The sequence below is a fragment of the Mercenaria mercenaria genome, chromosome 9 (genome assembly GCF_021730395.1).
Source record: "Mercenaria mercenaria strain notata chromosome 9, MADL_Memer_1, whole genome shotgun sequence".
Taxonomy (NCBI): Eukaryota; Metazoa; Mollusca; class Bivalvia; order Venerida; family Veneridae; genus Mercenaria; species Mercenaria mercenaria.
Genome location: NC_069369.1, coordinates 31,458,807 through 31,481,464, shown reverse-complemented (window position 1 = coordinate 31,481,464; position 22,658 = coordinate 31,458,807). Strand labels below are relative to the sequence as shown.

The window sequence follows — 22,658 nt, the reverse complement described above, 5'->3', positions numbered from 1 at the left end:
CATAGGCAACTACTGAGGGACAAGCTTATATGCAACAATTTAGCGAATCGGGAACGTGGACGTTGACGCCTGTCGACGGATAAATATGATACTAATATATTCGAATGTTCGAGGTCATATATATTATTTAAAATTTGTGATTTTCAGATCATAGAATTGCTCTAGATTAGTTGTCATGATTACGTCAGTTTTCAATGAAAATTTCCAAAACCTGGAAATTATATTGTTCATGATGAAGTAGCAATACTGTCTGCCTTTAGTTTATGTAATAAACTTTGTTTTACCCCCCACAATATCCTAGCATTTTCACTGGATAAAAGGTGGTCACGTATATATTTCTGTGGAGGATCAGTAGATTTTCATGACGTTCTGGGCTAAAAATACGTGGCCGATAAAACAATTCAATTATAAAGTTTGTAGGTGACCCTCCAAGGATATATATGGGATCTGTATGATAAATATAGGGACTCGGCTAACGCTCCCCTCTCCCCCCTTCCCAATACTCATATCATACTGTCCATATATTTCTGTGGAGGGTCACAATATTTACAGTGCCAATGCGTTTCCGACGTTTGAGTTTTGTAAGTTCATCATCGGAAGCAATAAAGTAATCATCATCTCTATGCCATTTATCTGTTCCCTCGTAGCTTTTTTAATTTTGTTGCTACGCCTTTTAATATAACAAATGATTTCATGTGAAATTAGACATGAAAAGCTACTTAATTTATCTAACACATAACTAGAAACGTGTTCATATATGTAAACAACATAAACCTTCATTAATGTCAAAATGTTTACAACACAAACCGCAAAAACTGAAGTGAAGTTAACTTTCACATTTCCGGATCGTAAGGCGATTATCATTTGAAGGTAAGAATTGCATCTTAAGATACCTGTTATAGAAATCATTTTAAAATTCATTTTAGTGAATTATTAAGAGTCATGTTTTATTTGTTATGTATAACATGTTATTGTTGTAAAATGGTGATAAAGAAAGTAAGAATACGAAAACAAGAAGAAGGTTATTTCTCGTTCATGAAGGAAATTAATTAGCTTTGAATGGTCAATTCAAACGTGTTTAAATGGGAAGGATTTGTTTAATGTCGCCTCAGCGTCAAACTTGCTTCTACATCTATATAATTTATATACTTTCAACAGTTTTTAGCTGAGGCGACGATGTGTTATATATTTTAAATAATATATGCAATGTCAGAATGCAAAAGGAAATCAAGATTTGTGGAAATGAAGATCGCGTTTAAAATTTAGCTATTGGTTAAATTATCAAACATATACATGTTTAATAAAACTCAAGTCACAGATATTCCGAAATTGTTATGACAAGTTTTTATAACGATCACGATTTCATATGCATAACGCAAACTTTCTGTATTTCAGGTGTGGTTAAAATATTTTGTCATCCATATTTCGTATTACCATAGCTGAAGATGATTAAGTTGTTGTGTCTACTTGTCACATTCGGTGTGCTTTTGACAACTTGTTCGGGACAATGTAAGATTTTGCTTTATTAGCATTTCAAGGATAAGATTTTATTTGCAACCTTGCAGCATAAACAACTTTATACACGTTAGTTTTTGAAGTCGACAGTTAATTATTATTCATTAAATAGCTTCATAAAGCTAAACGTATATTTAGAACGTAACATTGTGAGAGCACAACATTTTCTTTATATATGTTAGTAACTTAGATTATTTTATGTTGAATTTATTAATCAAGTTGAATAAAATAATAATATGCGACGCCCTGTCGAGCATTTTATGAATTTTAATCAGTGAGTTTAATATATTCAACATGGAAAGACAAATCTTATATTCTTTTTATCACATGTAAGCTTTTCCTGCTGAAATATCAAGATTTCTTACTTCTTTACAATCATTGGCCAGGTCGCTATCAGACCAACATCAAAGTGTTATACCAATGTTATCAATGACTTTACCTCACTCAAACGACGTTAAATCAATGACTTTACCTCACTCAAACGACGTCAAATACAATGACTTTACTTGACTCCAACGACGTCAAATACAATGACTTTACTTGACTCAAACGATTTCAAAAATGTGATTAACGTAGATATGGTTTGTATAAACAACTTATCTTTACCCTGCTAAATTTCTAAAATGGACTGGTCTGTCATTCAATTTGGGCATTACCATTCATTCTTCAAAGGGGTGTTCACTGGAAATTTACTTGCTGAATAGCGAACAGTGCAGACCATGATCAGACTGCACGTATGTGCAAGCTGATCTTGGTCTGCATTGGTCGCAAAGGCAGAATCACTTGCTGCAGCAGGCTAAATGCTAACTATCATTCGTAATCAACTGTTCAACAAACATACTTCCGATAGCATTATTCAATATCATTAGTACGCCTGTTTTTTTGGCAGTGGTCGCCTATAACGTTAAAACGTGTATATTTTTCATCCTTCTGAACGTAGTTGATATTTCCAGCGAATACCTACAACGTATTTAAACAGTCGTTTTTTTTTTTGTCATGCTTAAAACCTTCAACAGCATTTTGGCGTGAATAGCAAAGTGCTCGCATTTGAAAATGTAATTTTAGTTGTGTTGTATATTTATACATAACGTCTTGTGCGTAAAGAACTAAATTCCATATTATAACTTTACAGTCTCGTTGACCAAACGTACATGTTGTTACTTAAGTGTGATACACACATTTAGCATAAACCACCTTAAATGATGATTTCACGCTCGCTAAAATATTGTTATGCAAGTATTCAGTTTACAAATTATGTATCGTAAATATACGTAAAGTAATCAAGTTGCTATACTAGTATTAATTTAGATACTGCGTGTTATTGAATGCATTGTTTTCAATGTATTTCTTAATAAAAATTATCCGATGCATTCTGAAAAAAATCAAAACCAAAAAGAGCTGTTAGTTAAGAACATGAAACAATTGTCAAATTTAAAGTCATCTGGAATGTTTTTGCTTGAATCATTCATGAAACTTAAGCATTTAGTTATTGGCAAAAACAAGTGTCAGGGTTTAAAGTAAAACAAGATGAGCTGTAGAGATTCGCTGGAAAGACTGGTTCGTTTGAATGCATTACTTAATTATGTGCATATCAGCTGAAATAAAATTCGCTTTATTAATATAAGATATACATGTACACTAAAGACTTACATTTGCTTCTAGGGCCACTTGGTCCAGGATTTTACAGTAGCATGAATCAGATGACCAGAAATCTTAACAATATGGCCTCTAATCTGCAAATAATGGGAGAAAGAATGGCCAGGGAGCGGGATGCTAAGGTGGCCGACGATATGCGGAGAGCACAACAAGGAGTGCCTTTCGGTGACGGAGGGACGGTTTTTATCACAGCCTCTGGAGGTCTAGGCTATGCATACAAGTAAGCGGATAAGAACGCTTCGGTACTACTACTGTTTTTATTTTCCTGCCGCATTGCACCACATCACACTGATATGAGCGCAATTTACAACTTACAATACAGAAATGTTAATACCTTATATAAGATTAAATCGAATTCGTGCTTCTTGGTTCACTTCATTCTTTGGTCATGGCAATTTGCCAATTGTATTTAGTAAAGTTATTAAACGTTTTAATAAAAGAGGTTATGACCCAACTATTTTGAGACAAACCGCATGTTTAGTGTTAGCCCTTTTACAGTAGGACGCTACGCTTTCTACTTTGACTGTGTCTGACGGAACAGGTGGAGGACTCTATGATAGTAACTTAAATCCTAGCGGGTCTTCTGGCCTGTTTCGTCGGGCCTTTAAGGGTATTACCCTTGATTCTCTGTATTCTGCAAAGTCATTGAGTACATGCGTTTTAGGTTCATAAGGATTGCTTCTTTTTTCATATAATAAATATAAGGAGCATTTTTGTGTTGTAATTCAGTGTTGTTATATTTTCTTGTCCTTTGGGATCATGGAGTCCATTCAATTGATGTGTCATGGAGTTCCGCTTAAACCGGTGCTAGGGGCGTGAGAGGTGTTGCATTTTCCATTACCTCTCATGAACAGATCAAATCAAACCGAGTCATAACATGCCTTTTGTTGCCATTGCGTATGTTAGGGTTTCACCTTGCGGTGAACTTATTTACACTGTCCCATGACATTAGAACATGGTGGGAGTAAAAGTGAGGTACAGGTTGTAACTCCTTAGTGGTGATTTTGCCACTTACCGTCCCAAGAACTGTGTTCCTTTATTTGTTCATTTTGTCTTAGTGTGTTTGCTTTGTGTGGGAGTGTTTGTTGTTCGTGTGCGCGTCCACGTGATGAATTGGCGTTTGGGGAATGTGGTTTCCCTGTTTGATATTTATCCTTGTTTTATAATGCTTTTTATTTCGTACGTATACGTGTATAACGTTTTGCTCTCTTTGTTTATGTTTCATACTTCTGGTTCTCAAACTGTATCATTTTTTAATATGCCATGTTCAATTGCTTTTTCGCAGGGTTCATTATGTCCATACGATATTTTAACAGTTCCATTTGTCTCAATACGTATTGTCACTTTTATCTGTTCTCAATACGGTTTGTCAAGACATTCATTTTCTCTGCATATAGTTTGTCAAGACATTCGTCTGTTCTCGATATAGTTTGCCACACTTTCATCTGTTCTCCAAATGCTTTGTCCACACTCTAGCTTACCGAGAATGGCTTGTTGCACATTTTATTACCCCTCATGAACAGACTCATTCAAACCGAGTCTGCTATTATTCTTCTTGGTTGCATTCTTTGCTTCCAAAGGACCTTTTTACAAGATTTATTTACTATCACAACAGCAATCTTTAAGTGCTTTGTGGTGGCTGTAAAAAGTCACCCCGTACTTGGATTCAGTGTTGTTGTATTTTCTGGTCCTTTGGGATCATGGAGTCCATTCAACATATGTGTGATAGAGTTCCGCTTAAGCCTGTGCTAGGGGGCGTGAGAGGTGTTGCACATTACATTACCTCTCATGAACAGACTCAATCAAACCAAGTCTGTTATTATTCTTCTTGGTTGCATTCTTTGCTTCCAAATGATCTTTTACGGATTTTATTGTCTACATTTTCATCAGTTCGATTCTTGGTTTTCGAGTTTCACTATGGTTGGTTTATACTTTTCGTTCACAACGTTTTCTTTTTCAGCTCTCTTTTGAATAAAGAAGATCAATCCGAATGTGTGACATGTCAAACACTGCTAATTATTAAACATATTTTAATCGACTGTGTGGACTTTGCCCCACAACGCAGTATATACTATAACGTTCAATCTTTGAAAAAGATATTTGAAAAAGTTTCAGTTGGAAATATTTTATCGTTGTTAAAGCAGATAGGAATTTATCAAAAAATCTGACATTTCATATTTTTATTCACATCTTTTGCAATATTATCATGTTTGCAGCTGATATTTTAACACATACGTATATACATTTTTACATAAATGATTTTAGATATGCTTTACATTTTTACATAATGTGCTTTACATTTTTACATGGGTAATTTTAGATATGCTTTACATTTTTACATGGGTGATTTAAGGTGTGCTTTGCAATTGGCGTTTTCAATGTAGCTTCCTCTCGGTGATATTGTGTCGATTTGCCGTAAAACTAAACTCATTCACTCACTCTTTTTCAGTTCTCCCGATGGTTCGTTCACACTGTACTCGTTAGGAAGTGGAAGTCCACCACGCGGCTACATGTATCATGTTGGACCATCCGGCACATCTTACAGGAACTGGTGATTCATATCGCCGTGTACATTGCTTCCAATCATTCAGTGAGCCAATAGAACTCATTCAAACCAAACTATACACTTATGTGAATACAGGACTATTCTACAAGATGCACCTTCTGCAGTTAAATTGTTGTATGATACAATGGAAAACGATTACTTCACACTTAACAATTATTCTAGCACTAAACTTCTTATATAAAGTAATATTCTGAAATTTAAGAAAATTTTAAAACAATGTGATTTAAACTTTTCACCGATCCAACTTTTAATTTTATTCTTTGTGCTTCAAACCATTCTTATAAGTCCCGAAAATGAACAACAATGTCAAGAATATTTATTCAATCGAAACTTTTTATCACTAAATAAAATAATAACAATAAATATATCGTGTCATATATAATTTCGGCTGTTATGTAATCATATTTCACTGACAAATCAATGTCTCTGTATTCTTATCCTTATGAAAATTGGAAGTCGCCCGTTTTATAAATGCTTGACTGTTCATTATTTTCGTGACTTTTAAAAAAGCACAAGGAAGTAATATAAATTTAATTCATACATGCATGCTTTGATTCTCTTCTAGTTTGGAAGTGTAACGTGAAACGTATTGTTTGACAAATTTCAAAAATGTATTTAGTTAAAAACAAGTATTGCGTTAGAAGATTTGTTAAAGTATGTTGTTGCGTGAAATGTGGTTTCAATGAAATCAAACTTAAGAAGCAGTTACGTTGTAAACACTAAGCATATATTTCTTACGTATGGAACATTCTGTTAACATTTAAAATTAGAAACAATAAAAAGCATAAATTATGAAAACTTCCCATACCATACCAATACAAGGCCAAGATCTCTTAACAAATACTTTGCACACTAGCGTACGAAGTGTGTTTATATAGTTTCGAAATTTATATAGTGCGTTGTTTGCGTCTTTATAAAGCTGCAAGAGTAGTGACCCATTTACAATAATGGCGACCGTGTACTGGTAAATCTACAGGGAGACAAATTCTCTCAGGTGAAGCTGTCGCGGTAAATCTAAATTGATTCTGACTTTGGATAAATAATAAAAGCATGGCCTATCTATCGTACATAAGGTAGGTATTTTCATAACACCAGTGACTTTGTCCTTTCAGTTTTATATGACCGTAAGGGAAATCAATCTATGTCGCAATGAAGAACCTCTAACATGTTTGACTAATATCAGCTTCGCTCTTGCCGATATGGATTTCCTTGACAGCTTTTATTTCGTATCCTGTCACCAACAAGCTGTATAACTAATAATACAATAAATAAATGCAGGAGTATCATGAAAAAAAATCCTTTACAAACTTTCAAACAGTTTCTAGTACGTTCATACAAAAGCAGACCGGATGAGCCTATGGTGGTTAAATTATACCCTGTCGCCCGATACCACGACAGCGCGACAAAATGACAAATACAGACGCTGTAGACAACACGACAACTAAAGAAGGTGATGCTCTGTCATGTTGGTGGAGCGAGGACAAGGTGAAAGCAATCTTTGGTAAATAAAAGACGCTAGAACGATAGTTTCGTATCCGCCAGACGCAGTACGAAAACATTTGTCGAAATAGCGACATATATTTAAGATCTGTTGAGTTATAATATTGTGACAGTCGTATTTTCGTCCCACCAAAACCATAGATGGAAAACACGACAAATATAGAAAGTATCGTTCTGCCATACTGTCATTTTGAAGGGGCGAAGACAATAATAAGACAGCTGGACAAATACAGGGCAACTGAACATTTTCATACCCACAATCACGAAAACTCGACAATTATATCTTCACCAAATCAACACGACAATTTGGCAGAAAGAATACTTGTGGATATTTCGTATTGCCGTCTTGTACAGAACAATTACTGCCTTTCAGGAAATGATACTGCATTCTGATTACACTAACCACTTTGAACGGCAAAACCGATCCCTAATGATAATGAAATTTTAATTTTGTTTCTCTTTTTAATTCAGCTGACTTGCTTTAGGTGTCAGATAGTTGTACTTTCTGTTTTGCTTTGTTGTTCTTTCATCTATGAATTTAAATATAACCATTTCTCCTAGCAAAATATATTCAGGTCCGAGAAATTATAGGTAATTGTAATTGAACCGATACCAAACCCATCCTTTAGCGATTAACAAAGCTTCATGTAATCATTTTGTTATACGCATATGGAGATTCTGATGTTTTGACATTACATGCCTAACAGTGATGATCACAGTTTTCAAGCTGTACAAGATCAATTAATTAATTGTTCAAAAACAATTTAGTTGAAATATTATTCATAACTATAATCGCTGGCTGCGCATAATGTCTACCAGAAGACTCCGGCACAACAACTCGTCACATACAAAATGCGTCCAGCTGACGGGGCGAAGACATTGCAGCATGACAGGTCGGCTAATAAAGGGTGCCAGAATGACATGTTCTACACGTTGGAACCAGACTCGACAAATTTATATGTCGAGTCGAAGACTCATCTCGTGTTGGCAGGGTGAAGGGAAAAAAAGAAAATGCGCTGATATTTCGTCCATACCTCTTTTATATAACTATAACAAATTTATATAAGATTTTAAAAAACTGTTTTCGTATTTATCAATATGGTGGCTTTATACTTAACAAACCTGCTTTATACAGTTTGTTCCTAGTAGGCAAGGTTTGAGATCGTCAGAAAATTCTGAATGTCGTTATGTTGTTTCACACAAGTGCAAAACATTAAATGACAGAAGTCTCTGCATTTTGATTTTATGTGTTTTTTACGTTTTACGATTAATATTTTTAAGGTTTGTTTATGTACAACGCCATTGAACATGTTATTGCGTAGAAATAGGCGTCTAATCAAATAAATCAGTTTCAGAATGACACATATGAACCTCAGATATTTAACGTGATGTTTTTAGAAAATATATTTTGATATTAATTAAGACTGGTAAAATTTGAGTTTTTTTATAAGTAAACACACGAACAGCTATTATTTTGTAAATAAGTTACGCCCACTGTAATGTCAAAATGTTAACAACAAAACCACAAACATTCATGAAATGGATTTTCACTTGCTCTATTACAAGACGAATCTCATGCAAAGGTAGGACTTGAATGTGTTAAAATGATTATTATAAGACTTTTTTTTCACATTTTTTATTCATCTAGTTCATTTCTCTATATTCTTTAAAACATAATTAATGTGTTGGTAAAAGTAGTATGGTCGGGGGAAATATAAGAAAATATGTAATGACAACAATTTAAAATGTGATTATTTGACTTCTTAGGCGGACATAAGAGAAAGATTTTACACGCACAAAATAGATTTCTTCAAATATCAGCGAAAATGGTCAGTAATCCGGTTTTTTTTATTTCTTTTGTTTTTTTATTTACTCATTTATCTTATTAAGTCAAACCGTCAAATTTCATGTCACATGGAATCTAAGGATAACGTCCGACCATTTCTTTAGACACCAACTGGCATCTAGATAAAACCATTGACTATCCGTATGCTAGCTGGATAATGACTACAATTCAAGCAAACAAAGACGTATATTTATTGGCTATATAAAAGTCATGTCGTTAAGACAAGCCATTTGGTAAACTACATTTTTTCGCTAACAGTGAAAACCATTAAAACATTCATTATATATTAAATATTATGTAAAGTAGATTATTTTTACCCGTTCGTTTTTCACTACAAATGTGTGTATTTTATTTGTGCGGGAGTTGGCCGGGGTGGCGGTGTGGGAGAGTTATACTTTAATACTAATATGCCATGGAATATGCTTTTGTAGAGCCTTCAATCGGTCAAAGAAATATTACTAGTATCTTTTAAATAACTATGTTGTTTTATGTTATATTTTGATTTATTTGTCTTCTTAAACAAATCGTTTATACCTATATATAACTCCAGGTGAAGATGATTAAGTTATCGTGTCTACTTGTCATAGTTGGTGTACTTCTGACAACATGCGTGGGACAATGTAAGTTGCATCTTTACATTAATCAAATATGTTCAAGGTCACCGCGATACAACTTTCATACAGTTAAAAATAAATACATTTCTTTTATTATCTTAAGGCAGGCTCGGGAACCTACATAAAGTGTACCATTCCCGTACCTCGACCCTGTGTTCCAAGATATAAACAACAATTTGATAAATTTAAAGTGCTCATTTAGCATGTATACACTCAAGGAGTCAGAAACACCTCAGTCATATTTGGCAATAATGTATTCTCCACTTATTACTATTAGTAATTATTCATTCTGATCCAAAATGGCGCTTTTATTCTGTGATACTTGAAGCGTGACCGTTGTCGCCTATGCACGTGGAGCTCGTGCTGTAATTCGTGTTATACAAAATCAACAGCGCATATTTATAAAATTAAATGTTATTACCTTTGAAGTCAATAACGAGCTTTAGAACAACATTTTATCAAATTTTCCCGTCTTTAATAAGTTTAAAAATCTATCCATTAAAATCAGTATTTTATTCTTCTTCAAAGAAGGCGTTTCTCAAAATCCATAAAGCGAAAACTTCAAACATCAACCACTTATATCGGTATTGGAGAAAATTTATAATTATAAATAAAAAAATATATTGTACAGGCTACGTCTGGGCTCTGCGTTTAACACCACCACTTGAACATTACGTCAACGTTACCTACGTTGGCGTGTTGCAACGAAAAAAATCAATTAATCTTTTTATCATTAGACAAACTGATCAATTTGATTATCTTTCAACGATGTAATGACTTAAATAGATATTTGCAATTTTATCCGACGACGACAACTGAGTCTCTATATATCCGAATAAATATGTCCTGAATATCTTATTATCATTTGACTACAGTAACTTATATAAATCGCCAGATGATAGTGTGTGTTATTCATTGGTCAATAGTTCAAGACAGATTTGCCGGGCTAAATTTAAAAATGGGAGGAAGAAATAGTTTGAAATTTGTGTCTTGTGTCATCTAATAAACACTAACAGAATGGCTTCGGACCTTGTATAATAGTTTGGTTTGACCACTGACCAGAAATCCATTTAATAAAGATATACTGCAAGTAGTAATATTGTTCTCTTGCTTAACCGGTATTAAAAGTACAAATTTCTAGATTTACATAATTATACATTATTTGCTTTGGCTAAATCATTGTGGAATCTCTTCCGGTAATTTTATGATATGACTACATGTACCGGAAACAGATCTACTGTACGAAAAGGACAGCTAATATAAACTCTTTCTGTTCTAGTTCGATTACCAAAGAGAAAGTTCAATCCATTAAAATATAATTTTATGTAAGTCTAATATCAAGGAATTTAAAAAGACGCGGGCTTTTGAATTTCAGCGTAAATTATGTTTGCGTATTATATCTTTCACAAGATATATATTTATGCCAGTTATGCTGTTAATTGTATTCATTAGGGCCGCTTGGTCCAGCATTTTACAGAGGCATGGACCAGCTGAACAGAAATCTTAACGATATGACGGTTAGACTAGATGCCATGGGAGAAAGAATAGCGAGAGAAAATGCGGCTCGACAAGCAAGAGGCATCTCAGTATCACAGGGAAGTGTGTATGTAAGCAACGGCAACGGAATATTTATGACAGGAACTGGTGGTCTTGTGATGCAGGACGATATAAGAAGAGCACGAAACGGTATTCCTTTCGGGAACGGAGGCTCGGTATTTATCACAGCCTCGGGAGGTTTAGGATATGCCTACAAGTAAGTTGAGTAGCCACAAAGCAATCTTTACAGCAAAACTTGTAGGAATTTGATTAGACATATTTAGATTATTAGATTGTTTATATGGTAACTCTAACATGTCTACCTTATTGCAGAATCATTGGCTTATATTTGTAATGGTAATATTGCTTGATAAAATCCTACGTCATTGTATTGTACGTCTACTTAAATAAGATTTATTCTTCTGCTGCAGGTGATTATTGTTCGACAACAACGTGAATACTTGCTTCGTTTGTTAAAATACCTTTTTAGGTTAAATATGAAAATAAGTACATTTTGCTATAACTCTTATCAGATTTTAAAATGGAAGATGTCAAATTGACTGTAGTGAATACATGATGTTTTACATTTACTTACTATTTCACTTAAGTAAGACGATTTGATTTTAGATACAGAGTAAATATATACTTCGACACAAGCTTCTTAAATACTGTTATAACACCTTGTTTAGTTAATGTTCTGATAGGTCAATGACAATTTTATATTTCGATACACGCTTCTTGCATACTTTTGTTTTGCCTTTTTCTCAGCTCGTCCGATGGGTCGTTCACAATGTACTCTTTAGGAAGTGACAGTCCACCACGTGGCTACATGTACCACGTGGGACCGCACAGGACGTCTTTCAGAGGCTGGTGACCAACTAATTCTCAGAAAATTTATAAACCAACGGAAGTCAGTTCGCATCACAATATATGATAAAAACTGCAAGGATTTACATCACCGTGCATAATTATAAACTTGCAATGTACAAAGCTTCTGCTGACTTCCGTAATGGTTTCTTCTTCTTAATTTTCTTCTTTTATATATAAATTTTCAACACTAGATAAAAAAGTAGTATTATACATGAGTTTTAAAGAGATATATTGATAGTGTTATTTTGTTGTAACAGTCCATCTTTATGGGGTCATTTTGGACAACACATTTTTTTTTTATTTTTATACAGTCATGGAATCACGTAATTTTAGATACCCTAGTTAGTTTGAAAGCAACGTGCAGGGATTTTTAGTAAAACGTTTTTGTCATAAAATCAAAAGTAACGAAACATATCTCAACATAAACAAAAAAATCATTACTTACTACCGCACTATGAGATCTATAGAACAATGTATGAATAATGTACTATTTTTGTAAGTTTAACGGAATTATAAGAAAAAAAAAACGTTTTTAGGTTAATTAAAACTGAAATTTCGGTTTTCTTCGGAAGTTAGTATACATACTCTACGTCTAGTTGGCATCATCCGTTTTGCTAGTCAGAAAGAAAAAAAAATGTGTTTCACTTTGGAAAAACACGAAGAAGGAAAGCTATTCTAAAACATGTAGTGAATATGAAAGAAATACAATTTTAAACTTTTATGTTTGTAAAGTAATTAACAGAAAGAAGGAGTTGGATTGCTTGATGCGCAACAAGTTCGGTTATAAACAGTGCCACAAAATAGTTTATGTCTGTCTTTGCAAAGTCGTGAATGGCTAGATTGTATAACGGCAGATGAAGGAGTTAGGTGAGACAGAGCTTTATTTAGGATGTCCTACGACTACAGGGGTGTCCGTTTTCGTGTACATGTTGATAGCAAATTATTAATCTTTAAAAGCATCTTACGGAATGACGCTTACAGCATAATTGCTTTATTCGAAAAATAAAACAAATGTTTACATTTTGTCTTAATTTTATTATACTGAACACTTACAGTAGTTAAAGTGAATTGGCGACAACCCTGGACGATGACTTTGTATCTTAAAGCGATTTATGCGCCTGCATATAAATATACCGTTAAAGGGACGTATTACATGTACTTTTTCTGCTGACTCTGTTAAACGTATTTTTCAATAACCGCAGAAAATGTTTGATGGAAATATGAAAACTCGTACAAGCTGTGCTATATCACTAATGTAAAGCCAGGTTGGTTGTAAAGGCCGCAGCAAGATTCAAGTGTAATCGTTTACGTCCCTGCAAACATTATTTAATGCACATTCTCAGAAGCACCTCCCGCATTCCTACCTGATCGAACAATTATAAGAGTATATTGCGCTCTAAATGACCGCCGCGGTCGAGCGACAAAGATAGCCGCCTTTCAACTACTTAAATCTAGAATCACACTGTTCCGGATAGACTTTATATCTTCTACGAAATAGAACGTAACGAGTCAAAGTACATGTGAATTAGGACAAATGTTTCGTTAAACAGAGAATGACCTGTCTTGAAAGTTTCTCCTACTTGTTATGAACAGTTTAGTATATTCTTTATGATTAACCAAGGCATATGTGACATGAAAAAACTACAACAAAAATTCACCCGAGGGGAGGTTTCAAAAGACTTTACAAGAACCCTAAATGATTAACCTGTCCGTTCTTTTTAGTTGGTAAAAAACGCACAATCTATACTTAATCTATTTATTTTTTGTAAATAAAATCTAAAACGTATGCTTCATAACTGCAACGATTACATATTAGAAAAGTTTTTTATTATACAGAGAAAACTTGTAAGCTTGTCTTTAAAAACGGAATAAAAATTAGATTAAGGCTTCAGTCAAAACTAGACTATTTTTGATTTGCAACAACTTTTTATTTATTAGCCATACAACTTTGATGTTCAAAACTTGCAATCTTCACCATTTATTATGTAAGAGTTGAAAGAAAAACCTATTCTGCCTCGTTACTGGCCATGAACTGCACATACATTTTCTAACAAGTAAAGTACATGCTTTCTACAAAACCATATTAAAATTTTGAAATTGGCATTTTATGGTCAGTGATATCTCAAGAAGTCAACAACAAACAATAAAATTTGGCAATACAATATGTGCGAGACGCACGGCTCAACATGTGAACTCCTCGACCCTCACAAATTGACATTAATCAACGTGTAAAAAAGCACATCAAAATCTTACTGAATAACATGAGCTGTGGAAAGACTTCGAAGCTTCGCTTTTCAAAAGCCTTGTCACAAACAAACAAAAATAGCTGAAGTTTAAATTTGCTCACAATATAGTTGAAGACGAGGTCATAACTTTGTGTAAGAATGCAAACTAATTATGGAATCTATGCACTGCACTAGTATCATTACTATGCAAAAGTGTTAGATGTTACGATACATTCCAGTCATTGCTTGAATACAACGACTTAACCAAATTTTGCTGAGTAAAAAAAGGAGGCTATCGGGAAAAGGCAAAATTTAGTTAATGTAATCTGTACGTTGAATGCCAGGTCATTACAGTGAACATGTCTGTGAAGTTTTGATGTTTGCAGAGATACCAGCTTACATGCTTCAACTAAACCAAGTATTGCTAAGTCGAAGAAGCAGAGTATCTTTGTAAACAATCAAAACAGAGTTATTTCGTTCGTTATTTCGTAATGTCGCCCCGCCGAATGTCGCTATGGCGCCCCGACGTTTGGCGAGGCGACGTTTGGCGGGCGACATTCGGCGGGGCGACGTTCGGCGGTGTGCCATAACGACGTCTGTCGTTCTATCGCTGCGACAGAACGGAATAACGAAATGGCATAAATCAGACACCATAAATCTATGCATTGCATGCCGCATCATCCTATTGAACACGTGTGGGAAGGTAAAACAGTCCTCATAGGCAACTACTGATAGACCAGCTTATATGCAACAATTTAGCAAATCTGGAAGCGTACGCCGACATGGACGTTGGCGCCGATCAACGAATGAAAACAATAGTAATATCTATTCTTCGAATATTCGAACTAAAACAAATTTCTTTGAATACAGATCCAGATCAAGCTGTTTAAGTTATTTATATTTCTTTAAATTTGTGATTTTCAGATCATAGAATTGCTCTAGATTATTTGTCGTGATGACGTCAATTTTCAATGAAAATTTACAAAACCTGGAAATAAAATTGAAAATTGTTCATTATGAAATGGCAAATAATTTGGGTGATCAAACAAAAATGTATATTCTCGTTTGAGCTATGTAAGTTCATCATCGGAAACGCACCAATGTAAGCAATGAAGTTAATTTCATCTCAATGTTATCTATCTGTTCCCTCTTGTTACTACACCTTTTAATATAAAAACTGATATCACGAAAAGCCATTTATTTTATCTAACACATAACTAGAAACGTGTTGATATATGTAAACAACATAAACCTTCATAAATGTCAAAATGTTTACAGACAAACCGCAAAAACTGAAGTGAAGTCTATAACTTTCACATTTCCGGATCGTACGGCGATTATTTGAAGGTAAGAATTGCATGTTCTTGAGATACCTATTATAGATATTATTTTAAAACTCATTTTAGTGAATTATTAGAGTCATGTTTTATTTATTATTTATAACATGTTTATATAATATTGTTGTATCATGGATATAAAGGAAGTAAGAATAAGGAAACAAGAAGAAAGTTATTTCTTGTTCATGAAAAAAAATTATTTTGCTTTCAATTGTAAATTCAAAAGTGTTTAACTTTGAAGGAATTGTATAATGTTGCCTCAGCGCCAAACTAGCTTCTACAGCTATATATATATATATACTCTCAACAGTTTTTAGCTTAGCTAAGCTAGGCGACGATATGTTATATATTTTAAATAGAATATGCAATGTCAGAATGCAAAAGGAAATCAAGATTTAGGTTTGCTTTTTATATATTTATACACGAGCATTTTTGTGTTTTGCATGCCATGCCTTTTTGTTTCCATTTCGTGTGTTAGAGATTCACCTGGAGGGGATTACTTTTATTTACACTGTCCCGTGTCTTTGGAACATGGTGGGGGTAAGAGTGAGGTTGGGTGCGCACCATTAACCGGTTTAAGCTCCCCAGTGGTGTTTTTGCCACTGACCGTTCCAAGGCGGTGCCCCACTGTGTTCCTTTGTTTGTTCGTTTTGTCCTCGTGTGTTGGCTTTGTGTGTGTATGTGTGTGTGTGTTTGTGTTTGTGGTGCGCACGTCTGCGTGCTGTAGGTTTCGTTTTGGGGAGGCTGCGATTTTGGTACGTGGCATTCCCTGTTTGATATTTGTCTTTGTGTTTTATGGAAAGGAAGATGATCGCGTTAGCTATTTGTTAAAAGTATCAAAACATGTATACTTGTTTAAAACTCAAGTCACAGATATTCTGAAATTGTTTTTTCAAGTTGTTATAACGATCACGATTTCATGAGCATAACGCACGTTTTCTGTATTTCAGGTGTGGTTAAAATATCCATACTTCGTATTACCATAGCTGAAGATGTTTAAGTTGTTGTGTCTACTTGTCATATTCGGTGTGCTTTTTACAACTTGTTCAGGACAATGTAAGATTTTGCTTTATTAGCATTTCAAGGATAAGATTTTATTTGCAACCTTGCAGTAAACAACTTTATACACGTTAATTTTTGAAGTCGACAGTTAATTATTATTCATTAAATAGCTTCATCAAGTTAAATATATATTGAAAACATAACGTTGTGACAGCACAACATATTCTTTATATATGTTTGTAACAGAGAATATTTTATGTTTATTTTATTAATCTAGTTGAATAAAATAGTAATATGCGAGGCCTTGTCAAGAATGTTATCAACTTTAATCAGTAAGTTTAATATATTCAACAAGAAAAGACAAATTTTATAGTCTTTTTATCAGATGTAAGCTTTTCCTGTTGAAATATCGAAATTTCTTCCTTCTTTGGAATTATTGACCATATCATTTCGACAACGTCAAAGTTTTATTCCAAAGTTATAAAATGACGTCACTTCACGCCAACGACGTCAAAAGTATGATTAATATAGATAGGCTTTGTTGCAAACAATTAGCCCTTATCCAGCTAAATTTATACTTGTCCATCTTTTAATTAGTACCATAAACTGTTAAAAGGGGTTCTTACCAAAAAGATACTGACTGAATAGCGAACAGTGCAGATTATGATCAGACTACACGGATGTGCATTTTTATTTTATTTTGTTGGTTTTAACGTCGCACCGACACAATTACATGTCATATGGTGACTTTCCGGCTTTGATGGTGGAAGAAGACCTCAGGTGCCCCTCCATGCATTATTTCATCATGAGCGGGTACCTGGGTAGAACCACCGACCTTCCGTAAGCCAGTTGGATGGCTTCCTAACATAAAGAATTCAACGCCCTGAGTGAGGCTCAATGAAAGGCAAGGGATTTGAAGTCAGCGACCTTAACCACTCGGCCGCACGGATGTGCAGGCTGATTTTGATCTGTACTAATTTTGATCTGTTAAGCATGATAAGGGTTATCTATCCTTCGTATTCAACTGTTCAACAAACTTACTTCCGATAGCAATATCCTTAAGACGCCTGGTTGGTATTTTGCAGTGGACGTCTTTAACGTTAAAACGTGTATATTTTTCATCCTTCTAAACGTAGTTGATATTTTCAGCGAATACCTACAGTGTATTTAAACAGACGTTTTTCTAATGCTTAAAACCGTAAACAGCATTTTGGCATGAATAGCAAAGTGTTCGCGTTTGAAAATATAATTTTAGTTGTGTTGCATATTTCTGCATAACGTTTTTAGGCGTACAGAACAAAATTCCATATTATAGCGTTACAGTCTAGTTGACCAAACGTAGTACTACACGTTGTTACTTAAGTATGCATAATACATAAAAACACGTTAAATGGAGATTTCACGTTCGCTAAAAGATTGTTATGCAAGTATTCAGTTTACAAAACATATCGTAATGTAATCAAGTCAGATGCCATACTGGTATTACATTTAGATACTGCGTGTTATTGAATGCATTGTTTTCAATGTATTTCATCATTTTCTTATTTTAATAAAAGCTATCCACTGCATTCTAAAGAAAAAAACAAAAGAGCGGTTACTAGTAGTTTAGAACATGAAACCATTTTAAAGTTTAAAGTCATCTGGAATGATCCTTGAATCATTCATGAAACTAAAGCACCTAGATATTGGCAGAAACAAGTGTCAGGATTTAAAGCAACACAATCTTTGACCGTTCAGATAAGCTGTAGAGGTCCGCTGGAAAGACTTGTTCGTTTAAATGCGTTACTTAATATGTGCATATCAGCTGAAAAATGATAATTCGCTTTATCAAGACATATATGTACACTAAAGACTTACACTTTCAGGGCCACTTGGTCCAGGATTTTACAGGAGCATGAATCAAATGACCAGAAATCTTAACAATATGGCCTCTGATCTGCGAATAATGGGAGAAAGAATTGCCAGGGAACGGGATGCAAAACTGGCCGACGATATGCGGAGAGCACAACAAGGCGTGCCTTTTGAAAACGGAGGGACGGTTTTTATCACAGCCTCTGGAGGTCTAGGATATGCATACAAGTAAGTGAATAAAAACGCTTCAGTTCTACTACTGTTCTTCTTCTGCCACATTCCACCACATCACACTGGCTTGAGCTCAATTTACAACCGTTAATACCTTAAATAAGATTAAATCGAATTCGTGCTTCTTTGTTCACTTCATCCTTGGGTCATGGCAATTTTCCAGTTGTATTTAGAAAAGTTATTAAGCGTTTTATTAAAAAAGCAAACTGTTTTGAGACACACCGCATGTTTAATGTTCAGTCCTTTCACAGTAGGACGCTACGCTTTCATCTTTATTTGTGTCTGACGGAACAGGTAGAGGACTCTATGATTGTTCTTAAATCCTACCGGGACTGAGCTGTTTTGATTTCTGTCTTCTGACTTTTCCTCGGGCCCTTAAGTTCTCTTGTTTGTTGCACTGTCTTCTGTAAAAGCATTGAGAACATGCGTTTAAGGTTCATAAGAATTGCTTTGTCAAGGCATTCGTCTGTTCTTCATATAGTATTTCCACACTTTCATCTGTTCTCCAAATGCTTTGTCCACACTTTCAACTGTTCTCCATATGGTTTGTCCACACTTTAGCATACCGAGAATGGCTTACACATTCATCTGTTCGATACCTGGTTTTCGAGTTTCACTATGGTTGGTTTATACTTGTTGTTTTTCATTCACAACGTTTTCTTTTTCAGTTCTTCCGATGGTTCGTTCACACTGTACTCGTTAGGACATGGAAGTCCACCACGCGGCTACATGTATCATGTTGGACCATACGGCACATCATACCAGAACTGGTGATTCATATCGCAGTATACATTGTTTCCAATCATTCTATGAGCCAATAGAACTCGTATTCAGTCAAACTATACTGTTATGTGAATATTGGACTGTTCTACAAGATGCTCCTTCTGCAGTTTAATTGTTTTATGATACAATGGTAAACGATTACTCACACTAAATAAATATCCTAAAATCCCGAAAATAAGACACGGCTTATTTTAAATTTTCGTAAGGATTTGGTGGCTTATTATCGAGACCGGCTTATTTTTGAGTACCGAAATACTGAAGATATGGATGTAATATATTTTGCGTTTGAGTAAAAACATCGACGTCGGTAAATACTTACAATTTGTTACAATGTCTTAATGAAAATAATCCGATTCTTACAGATAATTACCCATAATAAAGTTTTATTTGGCCTAACAAACAAATACACCTATGATTTAATCGGCCAACGGGTATGAATAACTTGCACAATACGTGATAAACACTGCATTGTGTTATAAAGACCGGTCAAGTTTATTAGTAGAACTGACGTGACAAGAAGTGTTTGAGACAGGAATTTTATTGCTTTTAAAGTTTTAATTTGTCCAGGGTTTTAAAAAGCAACAAAAAATGCATTGTTTTAAGTGTTTTTATTCCAGAGTATGTTTTATTACTATTATATGTAGAAATAATCTGATATGTACACGTTGGTAACTTCTGCTATCTTATATGGTGTCCTAACCAAGTCTATGTTATTATTACTGATACAAAACAACTGGACGGCTTATTTTTGAGTGCGGCTTATTTATAAGCCCTTTTTGCCTGTAGTGAAATGGCGGCTTATTTTCGAGACCGGCTTGTTTTCAAAACCGGCTTATTTTCGGGATTTCAGTGCATGCTAACGCTAAACTCGTTATATAAAGTAATATTCTGAAATTTAAGAAAATTTTAGAAGAATGTGATTAAAACTTTTAACCAGTCCAACTTTTTATTTTATGCTTTGTGTGTTCAAACCATTCTTAAAAAGTCCCGAAAATGAACAACAATGTCAGGAATATATATATTCAATCGAAAAACTTTATCACTAAATAAAAAAATAACAATAAATATGTCGTGACATACAATTTCGTCTAATATTTAATCTTATTATACCTCTCTTTTGTCAACAATGATACAATCCGATTACCCGAGAAAGAGACATTTTTACTATCAAAAGCATTTTCAACATTTTTGACACGTGACCAAGCGAAAGTGACTGTCAGGTCATGTGACCACGCTGATATTTTAAATGTCATATAAGGGCAATTAACTGCTTCATTTTTTTATCAAAATGATTGCCTCCCTTGTATATAAATAGTAGTGACGTCACTATTCAATGTGTACACAGGCGATTACCGCGGTAAAGATGAAACTGTTCAATTAAATGAATTAAACATTTTTAGAGATTTTTATGTACTAAATTTTGTTCGGTATAATAAAATAAATATCATATGGCAGCGTGTGTGACATTGATATTGTCAACCCTCGAAACAGAATGTCACCACTCGGCTTTCACCTCGGGTGACATTCTGCCCTCGGGTTGACAATATCAATGTCACACACGCTGCCATATGATATTTATATAATATTTCACTGTCAAATCAATGTCTGTATTTTCATCCTCTGTATTTGTATCCATATATAAATTGAAAGTCGCACGTGTTATAAATGCTTAACTGTTCGCAATGTTTGTGACTTTTAGAAATATCGCAAGGGCGTAATATAAATAAAATATATAAATGCATGCTTTGATTCTCTTCCAGTTTTGAAGTGTAACGTAAAACATATTGTGTGGCAAATTTCAAAAATGTATTCAGTTAAAAACAAGTGTTTGTCAGTGTATGTTGTTGCGTGAAATGTGGTTTCCATGAAATCAAACTTAAGAAAATACCTAGTACAAAAACATGAAATAAAAGGCAATTACGTTGTAAACACTATTATATTTTTTTCGTATAGAACATACTGTTAAGATTTAAAATTGGAAACAATAAAAAGCATACCTTGTAAAAACCTCCAATACCATACCAATACAGGCAAAGATTTCTTAAATATCTTTGCATGGTGTGTTTATATAGTTTCGAAACTTATAACTTATAAAGTTGCAGGAGTAGTGACCTATTTACAATGATAGCAACCGTGTACTGGTAATTCTACAGGGAGACAAATTCTCTCAGGTGAAGCTGTCGCGGTAAATCTAAATGGATTTTGACTTTGGATAAATAATAGAAGCATGACATATTATACATAAGGTAAGTATCTTCATAACACCGATGACTTTGTCGTTTCAGTTTTATATGACCGTCAGGGATGTCAATCTATGTCGCAATGAAGAACCTCTAAAATATTTGACTAATATCAGCTTCGCTCTTGCTGATATGGATTTCCTTGACAGCTTTTATTTCGTATCTTGTCACCAACAAGCTGTGTAACTAATAATACAATAATGCAGGAGTATCGTGGAAAAAATCTTTTACAAACTTTCAAACAGTTTCTAGTACGTTCATACAAAAGCAGACCGGATGAGTCTATGATAGTTGAATTTTGCCCTGTGGATCCGACACCGCGACAGCGCGAGAAAATGACAAAAACATACGCTGTAGACAACATGACAAATAAAGAAAGTGGTGCTATGTCATGTTGGTGGAGCGAGGACAAGGTGAAAGCAATGTTTGACAAATAAAGAACGATAGAACGATTGTCTCGTATCCGACAGTACGAAAACATCTGTCGGAATAGCGACCTTTATTTAAGATCTGTTGACTTATAGTATTGCGACAGTCGTGCCTTCGTCCCGCCAAAACCACAGATGGAAAACACGACAAATATAGAAAGTATCGTTCTACAATACTGTCCTTTGGAAGAGGCGAAGACGATAAGACAGATGGACAAATAAAGGGCACCTGAACATTTTCATACCCGAAAACACGAAAACTCGACAATTATATCTGACGAAATGGCGACCTTTATTGTCCTTATTGTCCTTATTTCAGGTAAAGTCTATTGAGCTTTGGTGATGTCGTGTCTTCGACAATTTGGCAGAACGAAACCTACTATACTTGTGGATATATTGTATTTCCGTCTAGTTCAGAACAATTGCTGCCTATCAGAAAATAATACTGCGTCCATGAT

The 22,658-nt window shown here is 34.4% G+C and overlaps 1 protein-coding gene across 3 annotated transcripts; it reads left to right on the top strand.

Moving 5' to 3' along the window:
• Positions 1-734: 734 nt before the first annotated feature.
• LOC123546847 (uncharacterized) lies at positions 735-20,474 on the top strand. Of its 3 annotated transcripts, XR_008372373.1 has the most exons (11): positions 735-870; positions 1,396-1,509; positions 3,178-3,391; positions 5,621-8,820; positions 9,005-9,066; positions 9,634-9,703; positions 11,150-11,450; positions 12,002-15,675; positions 16,616-16,721; positions 18,533-18,746; positions 19,418-20,474. XR_008372373.1 is itself a non-coding variant. In XM_045333462.2 (4 exons), exons 2-4 carry the CDS (start codon positions 16,658-16,660, stop codon positions 19,521-19,523), a joined length of 384 nt encoding a protein of 127 aa, XP_045189397.2. In that variant the 5' UTR covers positions 15,524-15,675; positions 16,616-16,657; the 3' UTR covers positions 19,524-20,474. The 3 variants fall into 3 exon arrangements, 1 of the variants encoding a protein (XP_045189397.2); XR_008372374.1 differs by lacking the exons at positions 735-870; positions 9,005-9,066 and adding an exon at positions 887-1,021; XM_045333462.2 differs by lacking the exons at positions 735-870; positions 1,396-1,509; positions 3,178-3,391; ... (2 more) ...; positions 9,634-9,703; positions 11,150-11,450 and having other exon boundaries at positions 15,524-15,675.
• The last annotated feature ends 2,184 nt before the right edge of the window (positions 20,475-22,658 follow it).

Coding starts and splice junctions, on each gene's coding strand:
- LOC123546847 (XM_045333462.2), top strand. CDS start 16,658: ATGTTTAAGTTGTTGTGTCTACTTGTCATATTCGGTGTGCTTTTTACA. Junction 16,722..18,532: donor TACAACTTGTTCAGGACAAT/GTAAGATTTTGC, acceptor TTACACTTTCAG/GGCCACTTGGTCCAGGATTT. Junction 18,747..19,417: donor GGTCTAGGATATGCATACAA/GTAAGTGAATAA, acceptor TTTCTTTTTCAG/TTCTTCCGATGGTTCGTTCA.